This window comes from Grampus griseus (assembly GCF_964374135.1).
Source record: "Grampus griseus genome assembly, chromosome: 15".
NCBI classification, from domain to species: Eukaryota; Metazoa; Chordata; class Mammalia; order Artiodactyla; family Delphinidae; genus Grampus; species Grampus griseus.
In genome coordinates this window covers 39,645,253-39,666,040 of record NC_139009.1, presented here as the reverse complement: position 1 = coordinate 39,666,040, position 20,788 = coordinate 39,645,253, and the positions used below count along the sequence as shown (strand labels likewise).

The following is a 20,788-nucleotide window of genomic DNA, read 5'->3' as shown; positions in this document are numbered from 1 at the left end:
ATGTAAATGGATTAAATGCTCCCACCAAAAGACACAGACTCACTATATGAATACAAAAACAGGACCCATATATTTGCTGTGTACAACAGAACCACTTCAGACCTACGGACACATACAGACTGAAAGTAAGGGGATGGAAAAAGATATTCCATGCAAATGGAAATCAAAAGAAAGCTGGAGTAGCAATTCTCATATCAGACAAAATAGACTTGAAAATAAAGACTATTACAAGAGACAAAGAAGGACACTACATAATGATCAAGGGATCAATCCAAGAAGAAGATATAACAATTGTAAATATTTATGCACCCAACATAGGAGCACCTCAATACATAAGGCAATTACTAACAGCCATAAAAGGGGAAATCAACAGTAACACAATCATAGTAGGGGAATTTAACACCCCACTTTCACCAATGGACAGATCATCCAAAATGAAAATAAACAAGGAAGCACAAGCTTTAAATGATACATTAAACAAGATGTACTTAATTGATATTTATAGGACATTCCATCCAAAAACAACACAATACACATTCTTCTCAAGTGCTCATGGAACATTCTCCAGGATAGATCATATCTTGGGTCACAAATCAACCCTTGGTAAATTTAAGAAAATTGAAATAGTATCAAGTATCTTTTCCGACCACAATGCAATGAGACTAGATATCAATTACAGGAAAAGATTTGTAAAAACTACAAACACATGGAGGCTAAACAATACATTACTTAATAACAAAGTGATCACTGAAGAAATCAAAGAGGAAATCAAAAACTACCTAGAAACAAACGACAATGGAGACACGATGACCCAAAACCTACGGGATGCAGCAAAAGCAGTTCTAAGAGGGAAGTTTATAGCGATACAATCTTACCTTAAGAAACAGGAAACATCTTAAATAAACAATCTAACCTTGCACCTAAAGCAATTAGACAAAAAAGAACAAAAAACCCCAAAGTTAGCAGAAGGAAAGAAATCATAAAGATCAGATCAGAAATAAATGAAAAAGAAATGAAGGAAACGATAGCAAAGATCAATAAAACTAAAAGCTGGTTCTTTGAGAAGATAAACAAAATTGATAAACCATTATCCAGACTCATCAAGAAAAAAATGGAGAAGACTCAAATCAATAGAATTAGAAGTGAAAAAGGAGAAGTAACAACTGACACTGCAGAAATACAAAGGATCATGAGAGATTACTACAAGCAACTCTATGCCAATAAAATGGACAACCTGGAAGAAATGAACAAATTCTTAGAAATGCACAACTGCCAAGACTGAACCAGGAATAAATAGAAAATATGAACAGACCAATCACAAGCACTGAAATTGAAACTGTGATTAAAAATCTTCCAACAAACAAAAGCTCAGGACCAGAGGGCTTCACAGGTGAATTCTATCAAACATTTAGAGAAGAGCTAACACCTATCCTTCTCAAACTCTTCCAAAATATAGCAGAGGGAGAAACACTCCCAAACTCATTCTACAAGGCCACCAACATTCTGATACCAAAACCAGACAAAGATGTCACAAAGAAAGAAAACTACAGGACAATATCACTGATGAACATAGATGCAAAAATCCTCAACAAAATACTAGCAAACAGAATCCAACAGCACAGTAAAAGGATCATATACCATGATCAAGTGGGGTTTATTCCAGGAATGCAAGGATGCTTCAATATATGCAAATCAATCGATGTGATACACCATATTAACAAACCAAAAGAGAAAAACCATATGATCATCTCAATAGATGCAGAGAAAGCTTTCGACAAAATTCAACACCCGTTTATGATAAAAACCCTCCAGAAAGTAGGCATAGAGGGAACTTTCCTCAACATAATAAAGGCCATATATGACAAACCCACAGCCAACATCGTCCTCAATGGGGAAAAACTGAAACCATTTCCACTAAGATCAGGAACAAGACAAGGTTGCCCACTCTCACCACTCCTATTCAACATAGTTTTGGAAGTTTTAGCCACAGCAATCAGAGAAGAAAAAGAAATAAAAGGAATCCTAATCAGAAAAGAAGAAGTAAAGCTGTCACTGTTTGCAGATGACATGACACTATACATAGAGAATCCTAAAGATGCTACCAGAAAACTACTAGATCTAATCAATGAATTTGGTAAAGTAGCAGGATACAAAATTAATGCACAGAAATCTCTGGCATTCCTATACACTAATGATGAAAAATCTGAAAGTGAAATTAAGAAAACACTTCCATTTACCACTGCAACAAAAAGAATAAAATATCTAGGAATAAACCTACCTAAGGGGACAAAAGACCTGCATGCAGAAAATTATAAGACACTGATGAAAGAAATTAAAGATGATACAAACAGATGGAGAGATATACCATGTTCTTGGATTGGAAGAATCAAATTGTGAAAATGACTCTACTATCCAAAGCAATCTACAGATTTAATCAAATCCCTACCAAATTACCACTGGCATTTTTCACAGAACTAGAACAAAAAATTTCACAATTTGTATGGAAACACAAAAGACCCCGAATAGCCAAAGCAATCTTGAGAACGAAAAACGGAGCTGGAGGAATCAGGCTCCCTGACTTCAGACTATACTACAAAGCTACAGTAATCAAGACAGTATGGTACTGGCACAAAAACAGAAATATAGATCAATGGAACAGGATAGAAAGGTTAGAGATAAACCCACGCACATACAGTCACCTTATCTTTGATAAAGGAGGCAAGAATATACAGTGGAGAAAACACAGCCCCTTCAATAAGTGGTGCTGGGAAAACTGGACAGCTACATGTAAAAGTATGAAATTAGAACACTCCCTAACATCATACACAAAAATAAGCTCAAAGTGGATTAAAGACCTAAGTGTAAGGCCAGACACTATCAAACTCTTAGAGGAAAACACAGGCAGAACGCTCTATGACATAAATCACAGCAAGATCCTTTTGACCCACCTCCTGGAGAAATGGAAATAAAAACAAAAATAAACAAATGGGACCTAATGAAACTTCAAAGCTTTTGCACAGTCAAGGAAACCATAAACAAGACCAAAAGACAACCCTCAGAATGGGAGAAAATATTTGCAAATGAAGCAACTGACAAAGGATTCATCTCCAAAATTTACAAGCAGCTCATGCAGCTCAATATCAAAAAAACAAACAACCCAATCCAAAAATGGGCAGAAGACCTAAACAGACATTTCTCCAAAGAAGATATACAGATTGCCAACAAACACATGAAAGAATGTTCAACATCATTAATCATTAGAGAAATGCAAATCAAAACTACAATGAGATATCATCTCACACCAGTCAGAATGGCCATCATCAAAAAATCTAGAAACAATAAATGCTGGAGAGGGTGTGGAGAAACGGGAACACTCTTGCACTGCTGGTGGGAATGTGAATTGGTTCAGCCACTATGGAGAACAGTATGGAGGTTCCTTAAAAAACTACAAATAGAACTACCATATGACCCAGCAATCCCACTACTGGGCATATACCCTGAGAAAACCATAATTCAAAAAGAGTCATGTACCAAAATGTTCATTGCAGCTCTATTTACAATAGCCAGGACATGGAAGCAACCTAAGTGTCCATCAACAGATAAATGGATAAAGAAGATGTGGCACATGTACAATGGAATATTACTCAGCCATAAAAAGAAACGAAATGGAGTTATTTGTAGTGAGGTGGATGGACCTCGAGTCTGTCGTACAGAGTAAAGTAAGTCAGAAAGGAAAACAAATACCATATGCTAACACATATATATGAAATCTAAGGAAAAAAAAAAAGGTCATGAAGAACCTAGGGGCAAGACTGGAATAAACACAGAGACCTACTAGAGAATAGACTTGAGGATATGGGGAGGGGGAAGGGTAAGCTGTGACAAAGTGAGAGAGTGGCATGGACATATATACACTACCAAACGTAAAATAGATAGCTAGTGGGAAGCAGCCGTATAGCACAGGGAGATCAGCTTTGTGACCACCTAGAGGGGTGGGACAGGGAGGGTGGGAGGGAGGGAGACACAAGAGGGAAGAGATATGGGAACATATGTATATGTATAGCTGATTCACTTTGTTATAAAGCGGAAACTAACACACCATTGTAAAGCAATTATACTCCAATAAAGATGTTAATAAAAAAAAAAAGGTATGCCTTGTGGTATACTAGCAGATCTTTGTGCCCGAAGTGTAAGTTTCCTTTCTCTAAGGTATCAGTAGCTTCCTATATCCTGGTTAGAGTCTTAAAATAGAAAACATTAGCATGATTCTGGTGTATTATGGGATTTTCTGGTAGGTTTTTCTGAAAGCTCAAAATTGATATTTTGAATTTGGAATGCTTAGACTCTAGCAATTGTTAAAATAACCAGCTTCGTTTTTCACTCACTCTCAGTTTGTCTCTTTCTAGGTTAATATCCAACACAGGTATTAAGCACTTGCCAGCTGTTCACAAGATTCAATCTCTCCAAAAGGTGTTACTGTAAGTTTGAAGAGTGGTTACCAACTCCTTACTCGATAGCTGTCCTGCCCAACAGCCTCTGGGCCTGTACTATGCACTGTGTAGTCTACATCCTCCAAAGATGTTGCTCTGGGTGAGCAGAGGTAGGAAGGCAAACAGCAAGTGTCCTCGGTTTTACCTTAAGAACAGCTAATCTCAGTTTGGAGAAAGTCAGCAGGCTCCTCAGTAAGACAGTTGTCAACAGAGCCAGCTTGTAGCAAATCAGGACGTCTCCCCTTTCTTCACTATTTAGTACACACCTCCCTCCTGTACCCCTTTGTCTTCCACCATCGTCTCCTCTTCCCTCCAGAATTCCCATGCTGCCCTAAGCATAAAGAAACCACCTGACAAACTCACAGTGAAGTGTTAATGACGATGTATTTTGAAAGAGCAAGAGAAAAGGCAATGTATAATAGCAAGTTTATTTTCAATAGTGAAATTGTAAGAATCTGGAGAGACCCAAAAGGAAGAGGTAGGGAAGAGATGCAATGAGCTAAGGAAGGAAGGAGAGAGGGAGGGAGAGGGAAAACTAGAGAATATCTCCCATTTCTCAAATTGTTCCAAGCAATTTACTCCTTTTACATTTACATGTTAGATCAGACCCAACAGGGAAGCTTCAGAGGATGAGGGGTACAAACAGAAAACCGAGACTTTCTTCATCCTTTCAGTCAGGAGGAGAAAAACCAATGATAAAAATTTCTGTGACCCAAGGAGAACAGAGGAAGGAAACTAGCTTTGAGAAGGGGATTGAGATGGAGGAAGATGAAGGCCCAAGTAAGGTGGATGGAGAAGTTTGGTCTGGAGATGAAAGGTCAGCTTAAGTGACTTTGTCCTATTGATCAGGTACCAACTGTGGAGGCAAGGGTAACAAGTGAATCTGTTAGAACCTCAGCACAGTTGAATTAGCTAAGAAGACTTTCAGAGAGGGAAGAGGCTGCATGTCTGCAATTCCACTGTTAAGAAGAACTGATATACTAAAGGTAAATGAGATGCCATTCACTTCCCAAACATTGAGTTCATCAACCTTCAGAACAACAGCTATTCCAACATTACCTCAGCTAAAGACTACACCATGCCAGGTAGACTGCTTGTGGGGAGGTGACATGGAGTGGAGCTGACATAAATACCTAATTTGTCTGTACTTTCTTCTAGAGACATTCAAGATAATATAAACATCCACACAGTTGAAAGAAATTCTTTCGTGGGGCTAAGTTTTGAAAGTATGATTCTGTAAGTAAAGGAAAAAACTCCAATGGAGGAACATTTGGTTTTTCCTGTAATGATTTCTTTCTCATAATGGTATCCTCCTTTTATTGTTTGGGTAACTTTGGCATTTCACCTTTCCAGTTTCTCTCTGGTTCTGTGTTTTTCTCTCATTTCCCATCTTTACATTTCCAAATCACAACATGGAGACATGTTAATAATGTATGATTCTGTGGTGCAATTCACGTATTTAAAATTGCTCTTTGAATGATGGTCTCCTGTGATGCAACATCTGTTCTGAGGGCCAGAACAACTCACGCATCAATAAAGCTAGTTACTGCCTGGCAAGGCTTCTGTTGCCCAAAGAAAAAGACCAAGGAGGAGTCTGAATCAAGAAGACACGGATATTCCCTCATAACCATGCCAAGCAGCTTCTGTTCAGCCCCACGCTGAGCATATAAGATGACTTCTCATTTTCTTGAAACAATCACGTTTTTTAATGAGCTTGAGTTAATCTCTCTGACTTTTGGGAAAGTTTTTAAGTGCACTCTGCATTATTAACGGACTACCTTCTAATTGTTTGTGCCAGTAGCCTGCGTGGCAGTTTACACACTTCCCGAGATGGCCAAGAAATAGGGCACTAGGGGTTACCCAAGTGTTTGTGGGATCCATGGAAGTTAGATGCATAGAATGACATTTGGGGAACTGGTAATTGCAATTACATCTGTAAGAAAAGTATTTTCTCTTTACATTTCACAAATGTTGTGTTTTTTTTAAAAATATACATGTGTTTCAATATGCTGATATGTACAAAAGGTAAGTTCTAGTCCAGAAAGAATTTTAGTCTTTCTCAAAGCAATAACATGATTTAGAGACCCATCTATATAAAAAAAACAAAAAAAAGGAGCAAGGTGGTGGGAGGGGCCAGAGAGAAACTGTAGGCAGAGATGAGAACATACTGAAGAATAAAGCTAAGCACAGTATTTGATGTAAATTTATTACAGAGAACAACAGAAAAGGTTTGAAAGAGATTAGCAGAGAAATGGGATGTATGAAGGAAAAAATAAAATCAAAGGCCTGTACTCAGAGTACATAGTAATGGGACAAAATTGTAGGTAATACCTAATCCTTTCACTTAATATGCTCATGATATTTGGAATCTCTCTGTGTGTGTGTGTGTGTGTTGGAAAGAGTTGATGGGGTGTGAGAAGTATGAGAGAAAGGGAAAGCAAAGGAAAAAAGCAGCATGAAATATGTGCAAAATAACAGCAATTGTTCTAAGCATAAAGAAGGTATGATGCGATTTGACGCGAGGCTTGAAGGAAGAGTTAAATGAGGGAAGGAAGGTGGCTGAGAAAGGATGTTGGGTCGAAGATGGTCCTTAAAAGACGAGTGGGATTTAGCCACAGCATTGGCAAAGGACGAGCAGAGGAAACAGAATCTTCAAGGCCAAGGAGGTTAAAAAAAAAAAAAAAAAAAAAGCTAAAAAGGAACTTTTGGAAAATAGTGAGTACCTGAGTAATACCGGCCTGGTGTGCTGCAGCAAAAGGACTCCTTGGCTACATAATGGAGGGAGGAGATTAGTGATAAATGTAATCAGTTGTACCTGGACGCTTGTGCTTCTTTAAATGTTGCTCTAGGGACTTCCCTGGTGGTGCAGTGGTTAAGAATCCACCTGCCAATGCAGGGGACATGGGTTCAAGCCCTGGTCCGGGAAGATCCCACATGCCGCGGAGCAACTAAGCCCGTGCACCACAACTACTGAGCCTGTGCTCTAGAGCCCGCAAGCCACAACTACTGAGCTCACACGCCACAACTACTGAAGCCTGCATGCCTAGAGCCCGTGCTCCGCTACAAGAGAAGCCACCGCAATGAGAAGCCCACACACCGCAACGAAGAGTAGCCCCCACTCGCCGCAACTAGAGAAAAGCCCCCACACAGTAACGAAGACCCAACGCAGCCATAAATAAATAAATAAATAAATTTATATTAAAAAAAGAAAGTTGCTCTAAACATATGTGTCATTTTTAAATATAGTGATTCAAAATTAGTTCATGTGGCAAGTTTATTAATACAGTTTTTTTTTCGGCTGTGGCACGTGGCTTGTGAGATCTTAGTTCCCTGAGCTGGGATTGAACCCAGGCCACAGCAGTGAAAGCACAGAGTCCTAACACTAGACCACCAGGGAACTCCCAGAGTATTTTTATAGAAAATATATAAGTGGTAACCTGAAATTAATACAATGTTAGATGTCCATTATCTCAATTTTTTTAAAAAGTCCGTTTGTATTAATAATGTTCTCACAGTTTTGCATACTGACACACATCCTTTTTGTCCAGAACATAAGACAGAAGGCAACCTGTCCTGATCTACCTAGTCTTAACTTTTCCCAAGTGGAGGAAAAGAATTTCAGGAAATAAGAACTTTGGAGAGTGTCCTGCAAGCCCAAAACTACAAAAGAAGCATAGAGATCATAGCCACTCTTCACTGATTCCTGTCCACGGATACTGTGTGGTTCCCCAGAGCTGAGAGCACACTCTCCGAGCGAGGACAGCTTTCTTAAGAGTCAGCATTTCTCAGACATGTCTCTAAAGGATAAATTCACATTTGTGAGAAATGCGTCTTTTTTTTTCTTTTTTTTTTTTTTTAACCTCAGATGGCCCTTTATCCATAGATAATAGATAACAGAATCAGAAGATCCACACTCACCACAATTTAAGTCTCCAGTTGTGCTTAGTCCAGGTGCTATGTCTGGATACAGGGGCACTTTCTCCTCCTAGGGACATCCAAGGGTACTCAGGAAAAAAAAAAAAAAAAAAGGCCTGGGGCTTCCCTGGTGGCGCAGTGGTTGAGAGTTCGCCTGCCGATGCAGGGGACACGGGTTCGTGCCCCGGTCCGGGAGAATCCCACATTCTGCAGAGCGGCTGGGCCCGTAAGCCATGGCTGCTGAGCCTGCGCATCCTGAGCCTGTGCTCCGCAACGGGAGAGGCCACAGCAGTGAGAGGCCCGCGTACCGCAAAAAAAAAAAAAAAAAAAGCCTGGCAAAATGGCTCTGATGACCGGAAAAGCTTTCTATACATTGGCATCTTTCAAAATCGTGAAGCCTTGTTCTATATATATAAATATATACTGTTTTCAAAACAGCCCAACAATGAAGGATTATCACACTTGGCTAGCAGCCACCCCTACTCTGCCCTGCAACCAGAAATTCTGAACAGGGAAATACCTAGCTATGGCCGACCAGCAGAATGGGCTAATTCAGAAGAGATGAAATGAGGTTACATGTGTGCCATCTCCCAGCACAGCCCGGCCACAGGAACTGCTCACTTCCTGTGCGTTTCCTCCCTTCCTCAGCTGGCTTCCATCTCACTTGCCTGCCCCTCAAGGAGATTTCATGGACCAGGTCCCCCAGCACCTTCATTCTTTAGGATGAGGGCAGACTGCTTCTGGAGCCTCCTGAGCCTGCACTGAGTGAACACACCAGGGAAGGGACAAAACAAAACGACTAAGGAAAGCATGATTCAGTTACTCCTTAGCTGACGCTCTGCCCTGTTTGTCGTCACCATCATCATGAGGTTGGTTTTAAAACCAGCACTACCTCTCTTAAGAAACTAGGCATATAGGTGATAAATATCACCTTCTCTGGTAGTAGTTTGAGAGTCTTACAGCCCAAACCCAGGGCAAGAATTCTGTACACAGAATGTTTTTTGTGTGCTGATCTGTTGATATCAAAAAATGCCACCCGCTCCCCATGTGATGGCATCTATTAAGAAAATCCATAAAGACAAAGGGCTACTTTAAATACAATAATTCTTTTAAATTAGTCTGCATTTTATTTAATCATAGCAACATCTATTTGCATGACATATACATGCAGAAAATGTTAATTATCTAGTCTATAGAAAAAAAGTTAGGTAGAGCTCATATGGATTTGCACACTGCTTTTGTTGGGTTAAGGGTCAGCCAACTACACCCAATGGGGCATATCTGGTCCCTGATCTAGGACTAGCTTTTATAAGTGAAGATTTTGATGGTAGGGAACACAAACACTAAACCTAAATGAAGCAAAATGTTACCCCCAACAAAAGAAAACAATTCATTCTTTTCAATAGTAGACCTATACTACAAAAAAAAATTGTGCTCAATTATTACTATTATACTTTAAGTTTGGTCAATAAAAATTTCGTGGCAATTGTTTTATAAGTACCTATATAAAGTACCTATGTAACAATAATATTCTCATTTTGCTTCTTAACCCCACAAAACCTAAAATTTATTATTGGGCCTCCTATAGAAAAAGTTTGCTGACCCCTTTGTTTGATCCAAAACCCCCAGGATCCACCTCCCACAGGTTAGCGGCAGCTGCTCCAGCGACTGTCACCCCCCCAGGAATACGCTGACAAATCAGTCCGAAGGCTGGATGTGCTGGGGACACTTGGGTAGGCGTGGGGCAGGCAGGACTTGGGATGCACAGACACTTCTTGGCCATCGGAAGCCACCAATTGGTTGCTAATGTTTTGAAAGACTTGCATTACTCCTGTGTGGATTTTCAGCTAACTGTCTTTCTGGAGGAAGAAAAACACATGCAGTTGTCCTCCTGTGATTTTAAGCGTGTTGAGCTATACCCACTGCAGCACCGGAAACCATCGATGTCCTGAACACACGGAAACTTCTCTGGGTCAGCTTTTGGAACAGTGTTATTTGCACACCTACTGAGCCTGACAAGGGAAAGGACCTGACAGCAAATCAAGAGCAATGGATCAGAGGCTCTTCAGGCTAAGCTCTCCCGACCTTGGATTTCTGCTTTTGTTTTCAGATCCATCTAGGGGCACAGCAATGCAGAGCTGTCAGCCCGAGGTGTCCTTGGGCTCCCCTGTCCAGGCAGACCTGCTCACTGACCTTCTTGGCACAATCAGGATGACTGTTCCACATCCAGCCCCCCCTCCCCCAGAGCCTCCCCCCCGCGCCCACTCACACAACCTCACCCCGCCACGACCCACAGTCTCTATCACTGATTTCTCTTCCTTTCTGGCTTAACCCAGAGCCACCTCCACAAACCACCAATAACCAAGTCCCTGCAGGTCACGGGAGATGTGCAGGTTGTCTGACAGCTTAATTAGATCACTTTTTGATGACAGCCAGGCCTGCTGCTGTGAATGAGCCTGAGTGAGAGGCTTAAGGCCATACAGAAAGGTGACAACTCCGTCTTATAAACACTTGTTCGATAACTGTATGATTTCTGTCCTTCAGGACAGGACAGATCTTTGTCTGCTCTCTCCATGGCATTGTCTCTGCACACAACTGATGTGTGCAAAGACCTTCTGGGATCCAGGCTGCTATGCCTAAGTGTGCCTTCTCAAAATTAAATTTCTTTTATTTCTCTGAATAATACATGCACATAATGCAAACTTCCAATGTCACAAAAGGTTATACAGTGATAAATCAGTCTCCCTTCCACCCCAACCCCAAGCTTTAAGGGCGGTATTTTATTTATGCCACTGACCTGTGCTGTCTGACCCTGCCCCAGTGCTTCCAATTATGAAACCCGTGTATTGTTTGCATCCGACAGTATTGGTTTTTTAATGGGTCTTTTATTTCAGATGGCTGAGTAAGAATGGGATTCAAGAAATACACAACTGTGCATTCAACGGAACCCAACTAGATGAGCTGTAAGTAGCCCTGACTATTCTTCCAGGTCATTTAGAGGGAAATGGCTCTTACAACAGTAATGTTTACATGGCTTTGTGTTTCCCTTCTTCTTTCCTCAACTCCATCCCCAGGAATCTAAGTGATAACAATAATTTGGAAGAATTGCCTAATGATGTTTTCCAGGGAGCCTCTGGACCAGTCATTCTGTGAGTAGCTTCCCCCACTTCCGTGTGCAAGAGATCAGCATCTTACGTTTTAGAAGTCAACTTTCTCCAATTCGGGGAAGCTTATGACGCAGGGCTGGCAATTAAGATCAAATTTTATTTGTGTCATCTGCAAAGATTTATCGGACAATTTAGGGCTGATCCACATTCTAAATTTCAGTAAAGTAGCAAGAGTAACAACAACAACTAACATTTAATGAGCACTTACCAAGTCCCAGCCAGTGTTTTAAAAACTTAAGATGAATTTTCTAATTTAATCCTTACAATAACCTCTGTGGTAGGAGCTATTAGTCCCATTTTAGAGAAGAAAAAACGGGCTTCCCTGGAGGGGTCAATTCATCCGAGGTCACAGAAATTTTAGAGTACGATTCCACACCAAACTGGTCTAACTCATAGTACACTCTTAACCACTCTGCTATACATCTCTTCCCTGAAAGGGAAAGCACAGTTCTCCTTCCTCACTCTCAATGTCCAGGAGTTTCTCTCAAACCAGTGAGATATACACACACATTTATGTCTGGATCCTCTCTGTCTCGATTCCAGATCTCTTGGGATGTATCCAGTGCCTCTCAGCCCTGCATCAGCACCTCTCCTCCTATTATTGCTTCCTCATGTCCATTTCTCCCCCCAAGAGTGACTTTCCCCTATTCTCTTCTCATCAGTCCCTGCCCTTCCACAAGGGTCACCCACCTCTTCCCTGACAATCTCAGCCAACAGTGAATGCCTCCTCCTGTGATTCACACAGTCTTCACGGCTGCAGGGGCCCAAATCCGCAAGAGCTTTTTAAAAATGTGTTTTCCTAGGCTCCAAGCAAGACCCACTACATCTATTGACAAAGGTACTGTAGGAATAAGAAAGGAATCTGGAAGGAAGGAGTCAGATCCAAGAAGAAATAGTGAGCAAAGAAATAGATAAACATGTGACTCGATGTAAAGGTTTGCTAGATGATCCTCCTATAGCCTGCCTAAGGCCAGCTGGGGCATTTGGGAGCCACTAGCCAGCACCTCTTACTTGGCAGTCAGTATATATATTATCTACCTATCTACGTACCATCTATCAACATCACTTCATTTTCACCAAAGAGCTTATCCAGTTGACCCTTGAACAACACAGGTTTGAACTGAGTCCACTTACTCGTGGATTTTTTTCAATAAATATATACTATCTGTGGTTGGTTGAATCCTCGATGTGGAATCCTGGATAAGGAGGACAGGGCTATGAAACTTGGGCATCCGTGGATTCTGGTATCTGCGGTGGGTCCTGGAACCAATCCCCAACAGACACCAAGGGGCGACTGTATTCTCCTTCAGGCTGGAACCCAGGCATCTCTGGAATGAGACCCTGTATGGTAGAGCAGAAACTCCATAAATGGTCATTACTGATGATAAAGGATATGTGTGACCTTATATGGGACTCTGTCTCTTTGAAGAAGTCCAAAGATTATTCCAGAATGCCAGGTTTCAGATAGGCAATACGTACAAACGAAGGGAGTATCCACGTGATTAAAGCACAGATGCCAGAGCAGACTACCTAGGTTTAAAACCAGTTCTTTCACCTCTCTAAACCTCGGTTTCCTCACCTAAAAAAGGGCAGAAGCAAACAAACAAAAAAATGGCAGAAACAATAATACCTATTTCCTAATACTGTTTGAAGCTTAATAATATTATATATGTGTGTGTGTGTATATATATTTATATTTTTATATTCACTCACTGATTCACGCAGATAGATCTTACGCACCAGCCGTGTGCTATGCACTGTATATAGTGCAAGGAACAAAAGTTTTTCCTCACAGAAAGCTTGCATTCCTATAAGGGGGAGTCAGACAATAGAACTAAATATGCAACTTAATAATATCAGGTCATGACGTGCCCTATGAGGCACCAAGCAGGACACGGGTGTAACAAACGGGAAGCGCCGGGCATAGAGTCCCTGCGTTCCAATGTACAGAGTCTTCAGAACTTGTAACGCTTAGTCCATGCTTCTTATTCTTAGAGTACCTGGGAGACAGACAGACTTAGAGAAAGTGCTTTTGAGGCCTTTGACCAGCAGAATAGCAGTGTGTCAATTTCACTTAGCTAACAGTCCTGAGGGTTTTGAATGTGCCTAAACAGCCCCCTCTATCTGTTACGTAAGAACATACCTGTGATGGGGTAGGTTTTCATATGTGACCTGTACCAGGTACACTATAAAATCACAGCACCTTAACCACTGTCTGCTACTGAGAACACTCAAGTTGGACAGGATCCCCAACTAGCTCATTACCCAGCTGAGGAAAGCAGAGACAGAAATGCAAAGTGACCTGCTAGCGATCACACCGCCACCGTTAAGTGGCAGAGCTTAAACCAGTAACTAGGTGTCTTGCCTTACACCCCATGTAGTCCCAACATACCATGTCACCAAAAGTACATAAACATGTCCAATCAAACGTCTAAAAGGGCCCCTAAAATTAATTGTGAACTAAAATAGGGGGGAAGATAACTACAAACACCAGACCCCTGAGCCCAAGAACACCAGTAAGTGACACACACACACACACACACACACAGCATAGAAGAACGCCCCCTGCAGTTGACAAGCAGGTCCCAGGCTGAGGCACGGTGCGGTGTGTCTGATCAGTGTTCAGTGGAAAACACAAACATGAATCCACAGCCAGCCCTGCCACGAATGCCGGCAGGAAGGGATGCCGTCATCACCAGCAGTTCTGCAGGGTCCTCGAGTTACAGGCCCACTTTCCACCCTTTTACCACAGAAACAGTGAATAAAATTGATAGAAAATCCAAAGGAATTACGAAGCACTTGCCATGACTTAAAAAGGTAGAGAGTGATAATACATCCCTACATCTTTTCATTTCAATGCATGACGATATACGTGCAACATCCTGGCTGAAAGCCCAGACTGTAACTGCTGGTCTCCTTCTCCTCCCCTTAGGGGCAAGAGGGTTGATCAGCTTAACAACAAGCTTCCTTTTTGGGGGCTTTCAGGTTAGTCCGCAGATGTCTTACCAGCCTCTCTGGCTGCTAACCTGGGACTCTAGGGCCTATCCCATCCCCTACTTCTGCAACCTGATGCGCCAGCCCCCGCGAAACCCTGGCCTGAGAGCTGCTTGTTTAGTGTGTGCAGAGGACCAGCCCACGCTGGTGCTGTGGGTTCATGGGTTGGAGAAGGAGTGTGTGCAGACCACTCAGCCCACAGTAGATGCGGCTCAGGTTAGGGCTGTGACCGTGGCTCGGGTCAGATTCCCCTCCCAGAAAATCAGACTGTGATGTGGATATTTGCATGCAAAAGGTTTACTGGAGAGCGCTCTTGGAGTCTGTGCGGAGTGCTTGATGGACGCAGAAGCAGGCTAACAGGGAAGCTGAACTACAATGCAGTTGCAACAGAAGCTTCTGCTGATCCTATGGGGAGCTCTGGCATTAAGATGGCCCTTCAAAACTGACTGAAGGTAAGGGGCCAGGCCTTTTCATCAACAGTCATTGGGTGCAGGCTGGCCCTGAGGAAGAGCCAAGTCTCGGGTGAGTCAGGCGAGGGCAAATCCCAGAGCAGAACTCGGCTATGGGCCACCTACGCTGTGAGCGGTCCTCAGCTGCCCTCAAGCCGTGGTTCTAAACTTGACCTTGCATCAGAATCACCCGGCACGCTTGTAAAACCCTAGATGGCTGATCCCCACCCCCAGAATTTTTGATTCAGCAGGTCGAGGGGGGGCCTGAGAACCTGCACCTCTAACAACTTTGCAGGTGAAGCTGACGTTGCTGGTACAGAAAGCACACTGAGAATCACTGCCCTAGAACCAGTGCTGGGAATGGGGAAGCTTGGCCGGGTCTCCAGAGTATCTCCTCCAAGAGCTAACTGTGGGGAAATCTCCCTCCCCAACAGGCTCCGTGTTTTGTCCCCAGTAGATATATGCAAGGGATTCTGAAAGAGTTAAGGGGAGGGCACCCAAACCAAACATAACTCCTTTCCTGAAGGCAAAAATTTTAGTTGAGTGCAAAACAAACAGGGAGCCTCTAAACACCTGAGGGTGCAAGGATAAGACGTTCCACTGCAAAGAGAAATAAGATGCAGAGAAAGCTAGGGGCACACAGACAAGCTCCATTGGGTTTCCGAGGAGCAGTCTAGCATCCTGACTTCCCCCTCATGAGTCTTGACCTTGACTATCAGTAGCCATCTGAGTTTTCACATGATATTCTGAACTCACTCAAGTTTTCTTTTTCTTCCTTCCTTCCTTTCTTCTTTCTTTTTTTTTTTTTTTTTTTAGCAATCAAGCAATTGCTGTTTCCTTGGGAAACCATTTCCTGTGGGGAAAATTTAATGCACTGCCTTTGCAGGCTGGAGCCGGTACAATCATATTCTGATGGTTTATCAAATTGATGTGGCTATAGCTCAGATTCATTTGATAGTTCAGATTCAAACACTGCGGTATTTGTATAAGAATGATTCTCTTCCATTACCAGTGTACGCACAATCCTATAGATAAGCAAATTGCCTTTTTATTCCGCCTGGGATCATAAAAGAGAGGTCTTCTAGCCATTTGTCAGTGTAGTATACACCAGAAATGTGCTCTCACTTATGGAAATGATTGACCTGTAACAATATCTTTGCTGGGAAAAGTAGAAATTGTTCAAATCAAATTTGTGGCACTGGCTATAACACACTTTATTAAATGGGGCACAGAGCACAGTTTAACTCTCCTGACTCAGTGTCTTATTACTGACTGCTGTTTCCTTTTCTACTTTGTATCTCAAAATCAAGAACCCTAACAATGTTGAAACAGTTCAGGATTCCTAAATCTCTTCAGCCATTGTCTTATGAGTCTCCTGTTGGTACTACGTTTCAGGATTTAAATTCTCAAAACCAGCCAGAATGTAGCATGTGCTGAAATGTTAACCAAAGTGGCACCTTAAAAAGAAAGGCTGCCGGCATGAGACCAGCCTGAAAGACAAGGATTAAAAACACCAGCCCATGATTACCCCTTCCCCTGCTGATATAAATGTCTATGGACTTTTCTTAATCCGTGGAGATACCAGAGAAACATTTTTCTGCCAGTCCAAAATATGGAAGTCTTATGATAGTTTCCATGTTTGCTCACCCCAGCAAGTATGCAGTAAGCTTGAAGTAAACACTTCTACAAACACTTTTATTTCCCTATCACCCAGGAACCACTTCTGCTAAAGACTTGTGCTTTACCAAACTCTAAGTGACTCTGCATCTCTCTCCTACCAACCGCTCCCTCTTTTCAATACCCACCAGCGGACGCTCGGGATCCCAGGACACTGACAAGATGCCATAGTCCCCCAGAAGCAAAGCCACCTAGCGAAAAAGACAGCAGCTCACATATTTTGGAGCTGTGATGAGGAGGAAACCGAAATACAAGCTAAGTCCAGAACACTCAGCAGACAGAGAGGCACCGACGCTTCCCGAGCAGGCTTCCCCATCCAACACCTAGTCACTGGATTGCATGCAGGTCAACCCACACACACATTAGTCTACTTCATCTTCAATCTGTGTCTATCTCCTTGTAAACTTTGCACAAGGATGCTCTCTTCCTTGATTCCTTTGATACTCTCAGTCACATATAATTGCCTGCTGCAGAAGCACCGTTTTGCTGAGCCCCCTTTAAATCCAGATTTCCTCAATCTGCCTTGCGTCTTTCTCCCTTTAGAATTGCTCTTCTGTAAGACTTGCTTCAACTTCTCATTTTTTTTATGATGCTGAGGCATCTCTGCTAATCAGACAAGTATCCACTGAGTAGATTTCACGAACCCAGCTCTGGGCCAAATATTAATGCCGTGTAGAACACAAAAGTATCTTAGTAATCCCTGCTCTCAGAGCATCTGAAACCTGGCTGAGGAAACAAACAAATATACATGAAAAGCTGAATAGTATGAAACAGCAGAAGAGATAATACAAGGCACTAGAGTCTCTGTAAGTGCTAGAGGTCAGAAGACATCACAGCTGGCTGGGGTGATCTATCTAGTTCCTTTCCCAATCCTCCATCAGCGCCATTCCCCAGCCTATCTTTGAACAAAGCAACAATTTTCTGGGTGCTTACTATGTGAAAGGCACTGCTGAGAATGCAAGGAGCCCTCTGCCCTCCAGGAGAGAGAAGATACGAATACAAACAGCTAGTGTATAAAGCAAAAGACGGTACGTGAGAGAGGCAGAAAGTATACAGACTATAGTGCTATTGCACTCTTAATGGCGTTCAAGGAAAAATACATCTACAGCTGTTACAAATGATGGGGATGACAGAATCTCAGAGATGTCAAGGCGAGCCTGTTTGGGTACTCTGTTTCTGCATAAAAGCTATCCTTAAACTCAGTGCCTTAAAACAATCATTCCATTTTCCCCACAGTTTTATGTTTTAGAAGTTTGGGTGGCTTGTCTCTGATCCATGTTGTGTCGCCTCAGGTGGCTGGGTCCGGGGGGGTCTGCTTTAGAAGCTATCAGTGCTCTGAAAGGCAAGGTCCAGAACTGGTACAGCAACACTTTCATCGTACTCTACTATAAGCCAAAGACATCACAGTTCAGCCTGGATTCAAGGGAAGGGCAAACAGACCCTCTATGGAAGAGTATAAAGAATTTACAGTCATCTTTAATCGACTACAGAGTCAATGAGAGAATACCATGGCATTGCACAGAATACAAAAATCTGTTTGTTTTTGGAAATACTCAATTACTGTGATTTTTGTATATTTTAAAATCAAGGGGGAAAGGCATAACTAAGAAAAAGTAGTCTGTTTTGTATCACTTGATTTTAGAAATATGAAAAATGTTGACGGCAGGTAATAAATGATTGCCCTGGTTTAAATTATTCCTGAAGCACTTTGTTTATACCTTCACCTCATTCCTTGGAGGAAGCCTTGAACTGCTTTAGACAAAACAGGCAATCTTTGCTCCCTTCCATATTTGAGGGAAAAAAGACGACCCCATAGACCAGGCAAAACAAGAACTTTGTCACCGGGACCAGACTATCAATAGCAGAACTGGTCAGAGGAGAAATTGCCTGAAGAGAGAAACTAGAAAGGTTATTTTAGGGCAGAGAATAAAGTTGAGAAGCTCTGGAACACTGGAAAGGCTAAGTGGAGAACAGGACAGGACAGCTGGATCTTTCAGCAGCAGAGAGCGAAGACTCCTCACAAGGACACAGGTTCATGGATCAGACACTTATCTCCAGGGACCCCAGCTCTGAAGAATTAGAATACGTAGGCAAGAACTAGAAAAGAGACCTTGGAACACCGAGAACTTTCACCTCATGGTGATGGCAATGAATGTTGTGAGCAGTAGTTAAATTCCAGATCTATGTGGAAGGTAAAGCCAAGTTATTTTGCTGAGGGTTTGCATGTGGGGTGTGAGAGAAAGAGGAGTCAAGGATGACTTCCAAGTTTCTGCAGGAACGACTGAAAAGGCTGTAAGTAGAGCAGGTTTGGGGAGATATCGGGAGCTCAATTGTTAATGTCTAAAGCTTCACCTTCTTATTCGACATCCAAGTAGAGATTATAAGGAGGTAGCTGGAATATGAGTCCGGAGTCAGGAGAGAAAAGCAGCCTCAAGATAAAAATTGGGAGGGGGGAGGGGACATCAGCATATAAATGGTGTTTAAGTCATAAGACTAGAGGAGTTCACCTACAGGCTAAGTGAAAATGGAGGAAAGAAGGCTAGGCTCTGAGCCCATGGGTCTAAAAGTTGGAGTTCAGGAAGGAACCAGCAAAGAAGAAATGTCCGAAGAGTCAGGACACAAATATAACTAGATATAAAGAATGTCACCAGGAAGATGTAAAAATTCTATATTTATATGTACCTAAAAAATTATCCTCAAAAATATGTAAAGCAAAAATTGACAACACTTGAAGTAGTAGTATACCAATCCAAAATCGTAGTCGGAGATTTTAGTGTACTTTTCTCAGGAGTGATAGAACAAGCAAGCGAAAAAATCAGCAAGCACACTGAAGTATTTGAACAACAGCATTGACGAATTTGATCTATTTGGCATCTAACAAGGAGGGGAACTCAGTAAAATTTACATGGGTTTTACATAAATGGTAATCCTTAACTCTGATAATGTAAATTTGTCTAAATATCAAGCAGGGCTTTAGCAGTCCTGAGATTATCGCTACTAGTCCTAGGCCTTAAGGGCCCAGTGAGGATGTGGGAACTGGGACGACTGGTAGCTGCTGGATCCTCAGCAGATCTGTTTGATGACAGCTGCAATCACAGAGGAGCTGCTGCCTGAGGTAAAGAAGGGATGAGAAATGCCTAAGTTCACCCTTCCACCCACCCTCCAGTCCCACCAGTGCCATTTGCTGAACCCAACTGAAAGCTGATTGACAAGGTGGTACCTGGGAAATGGAACCCTTGGAGGCCACCTCTCCTGCAATACAGAGCAGAACACAGAAAAGGCATAGAACGGATATGAGAGAAGTGAGGCAAGACCAGCACATCATGTCCAATGCTTTGTACTTCATTGGAAGTGTAATGGGGAACAATTGACTAGTTGTAAGCAGGAAGTCCCAATTAATTGGCATTTTTAAAATATCACCCAATCTACAGTGTAAAGATTGCATTAGAGAGAGAGCTAGATGGCCACAATGATTAATTTTATGTGTCAAGTTGACTGGGCCATGGGATGCCCAGATAGCTGGTAAAATATTATTTCTGAGTGTGCCTATCAGAGTGTTTTCAGAAGAGATTAGCATTGGAATCAACAGACTGAGTAAAGAAGATTCATCCCCCCCCGCCACCCCCGGTGTGGGTGGGCATCATCTAACCGGCTGAGGGCCCTAATAGAACAAAAAGGCAGAGGCAGGGCAAATGTGCTTCTTTTCTTCCTGAGCTGGAACATCCATCTTCTCCTGGCCTTGTGCGTCAGGGGTCCTGGTTCTTGGGCCTTCAGACTCTGAGACTTAAACCAGTGGCTGTCCTGGTTCTCAGGTCTTTGTCTCTGACTGAATTATACCACAAACCTTCCTGGTTCTCCAGCTTGTAGATGGCATCTCATGAGACTTGTCGGCCTCCAAAATCACATGAGCCAAATTCCATAATAAATTTCCTCTTATATATCTCTATACATCCTAGTGGTTCTGTTTCTCTGAAGAACCTTAATACAATGGTCATGAGAAGAACAGTTATGAGACTGTTGCCCTTCTCTCTAGGCAGAGATTATGGTGACTTAGACTAAAGCTGTGGCAAAAAAAAGCGGACCGATTTGAAACAAA

The 20,788-nt window shown here is 42.2% G+C and overlaps 1 protein-coding gene across 2 annotated transcripts in view; it reads left to right on the top strand.

Moving 5' to 3' along the window:
* Positions 1-20,788, top strand: part of FSHR (follicle stimulating hormone receptor) — a gene marked incomplete at both ends in the record, with an annotated part of 164,185 nt that overhangs the window by 134,616 nt on the left and 8,781 nt on the right. Inside the window, 4 exons of one of the 2 annotated variants that reach the window (XM_082671808.1) lie at positions 4,407-4,478; positions 5,649-5,726; positions 11,300-11,368; positions 11,480-11,554. In XM_082671808.1, coding sequence (XP_082527934.1) covers positions 4,407-4,478; positions 5,649-5,726; positions 11,300-11,368; positions 11,480-11,554 — 294 coding nt within the window. The remainder of the gene's footprint in view (positions 1-4,406; positions 4,479-5,648; positions 5,727-11,299; positions 11,369-11,479; positions 11,555-20,788) is intronic. The other variant, XM_082671809.1, reaches the window with a different exon arrangement.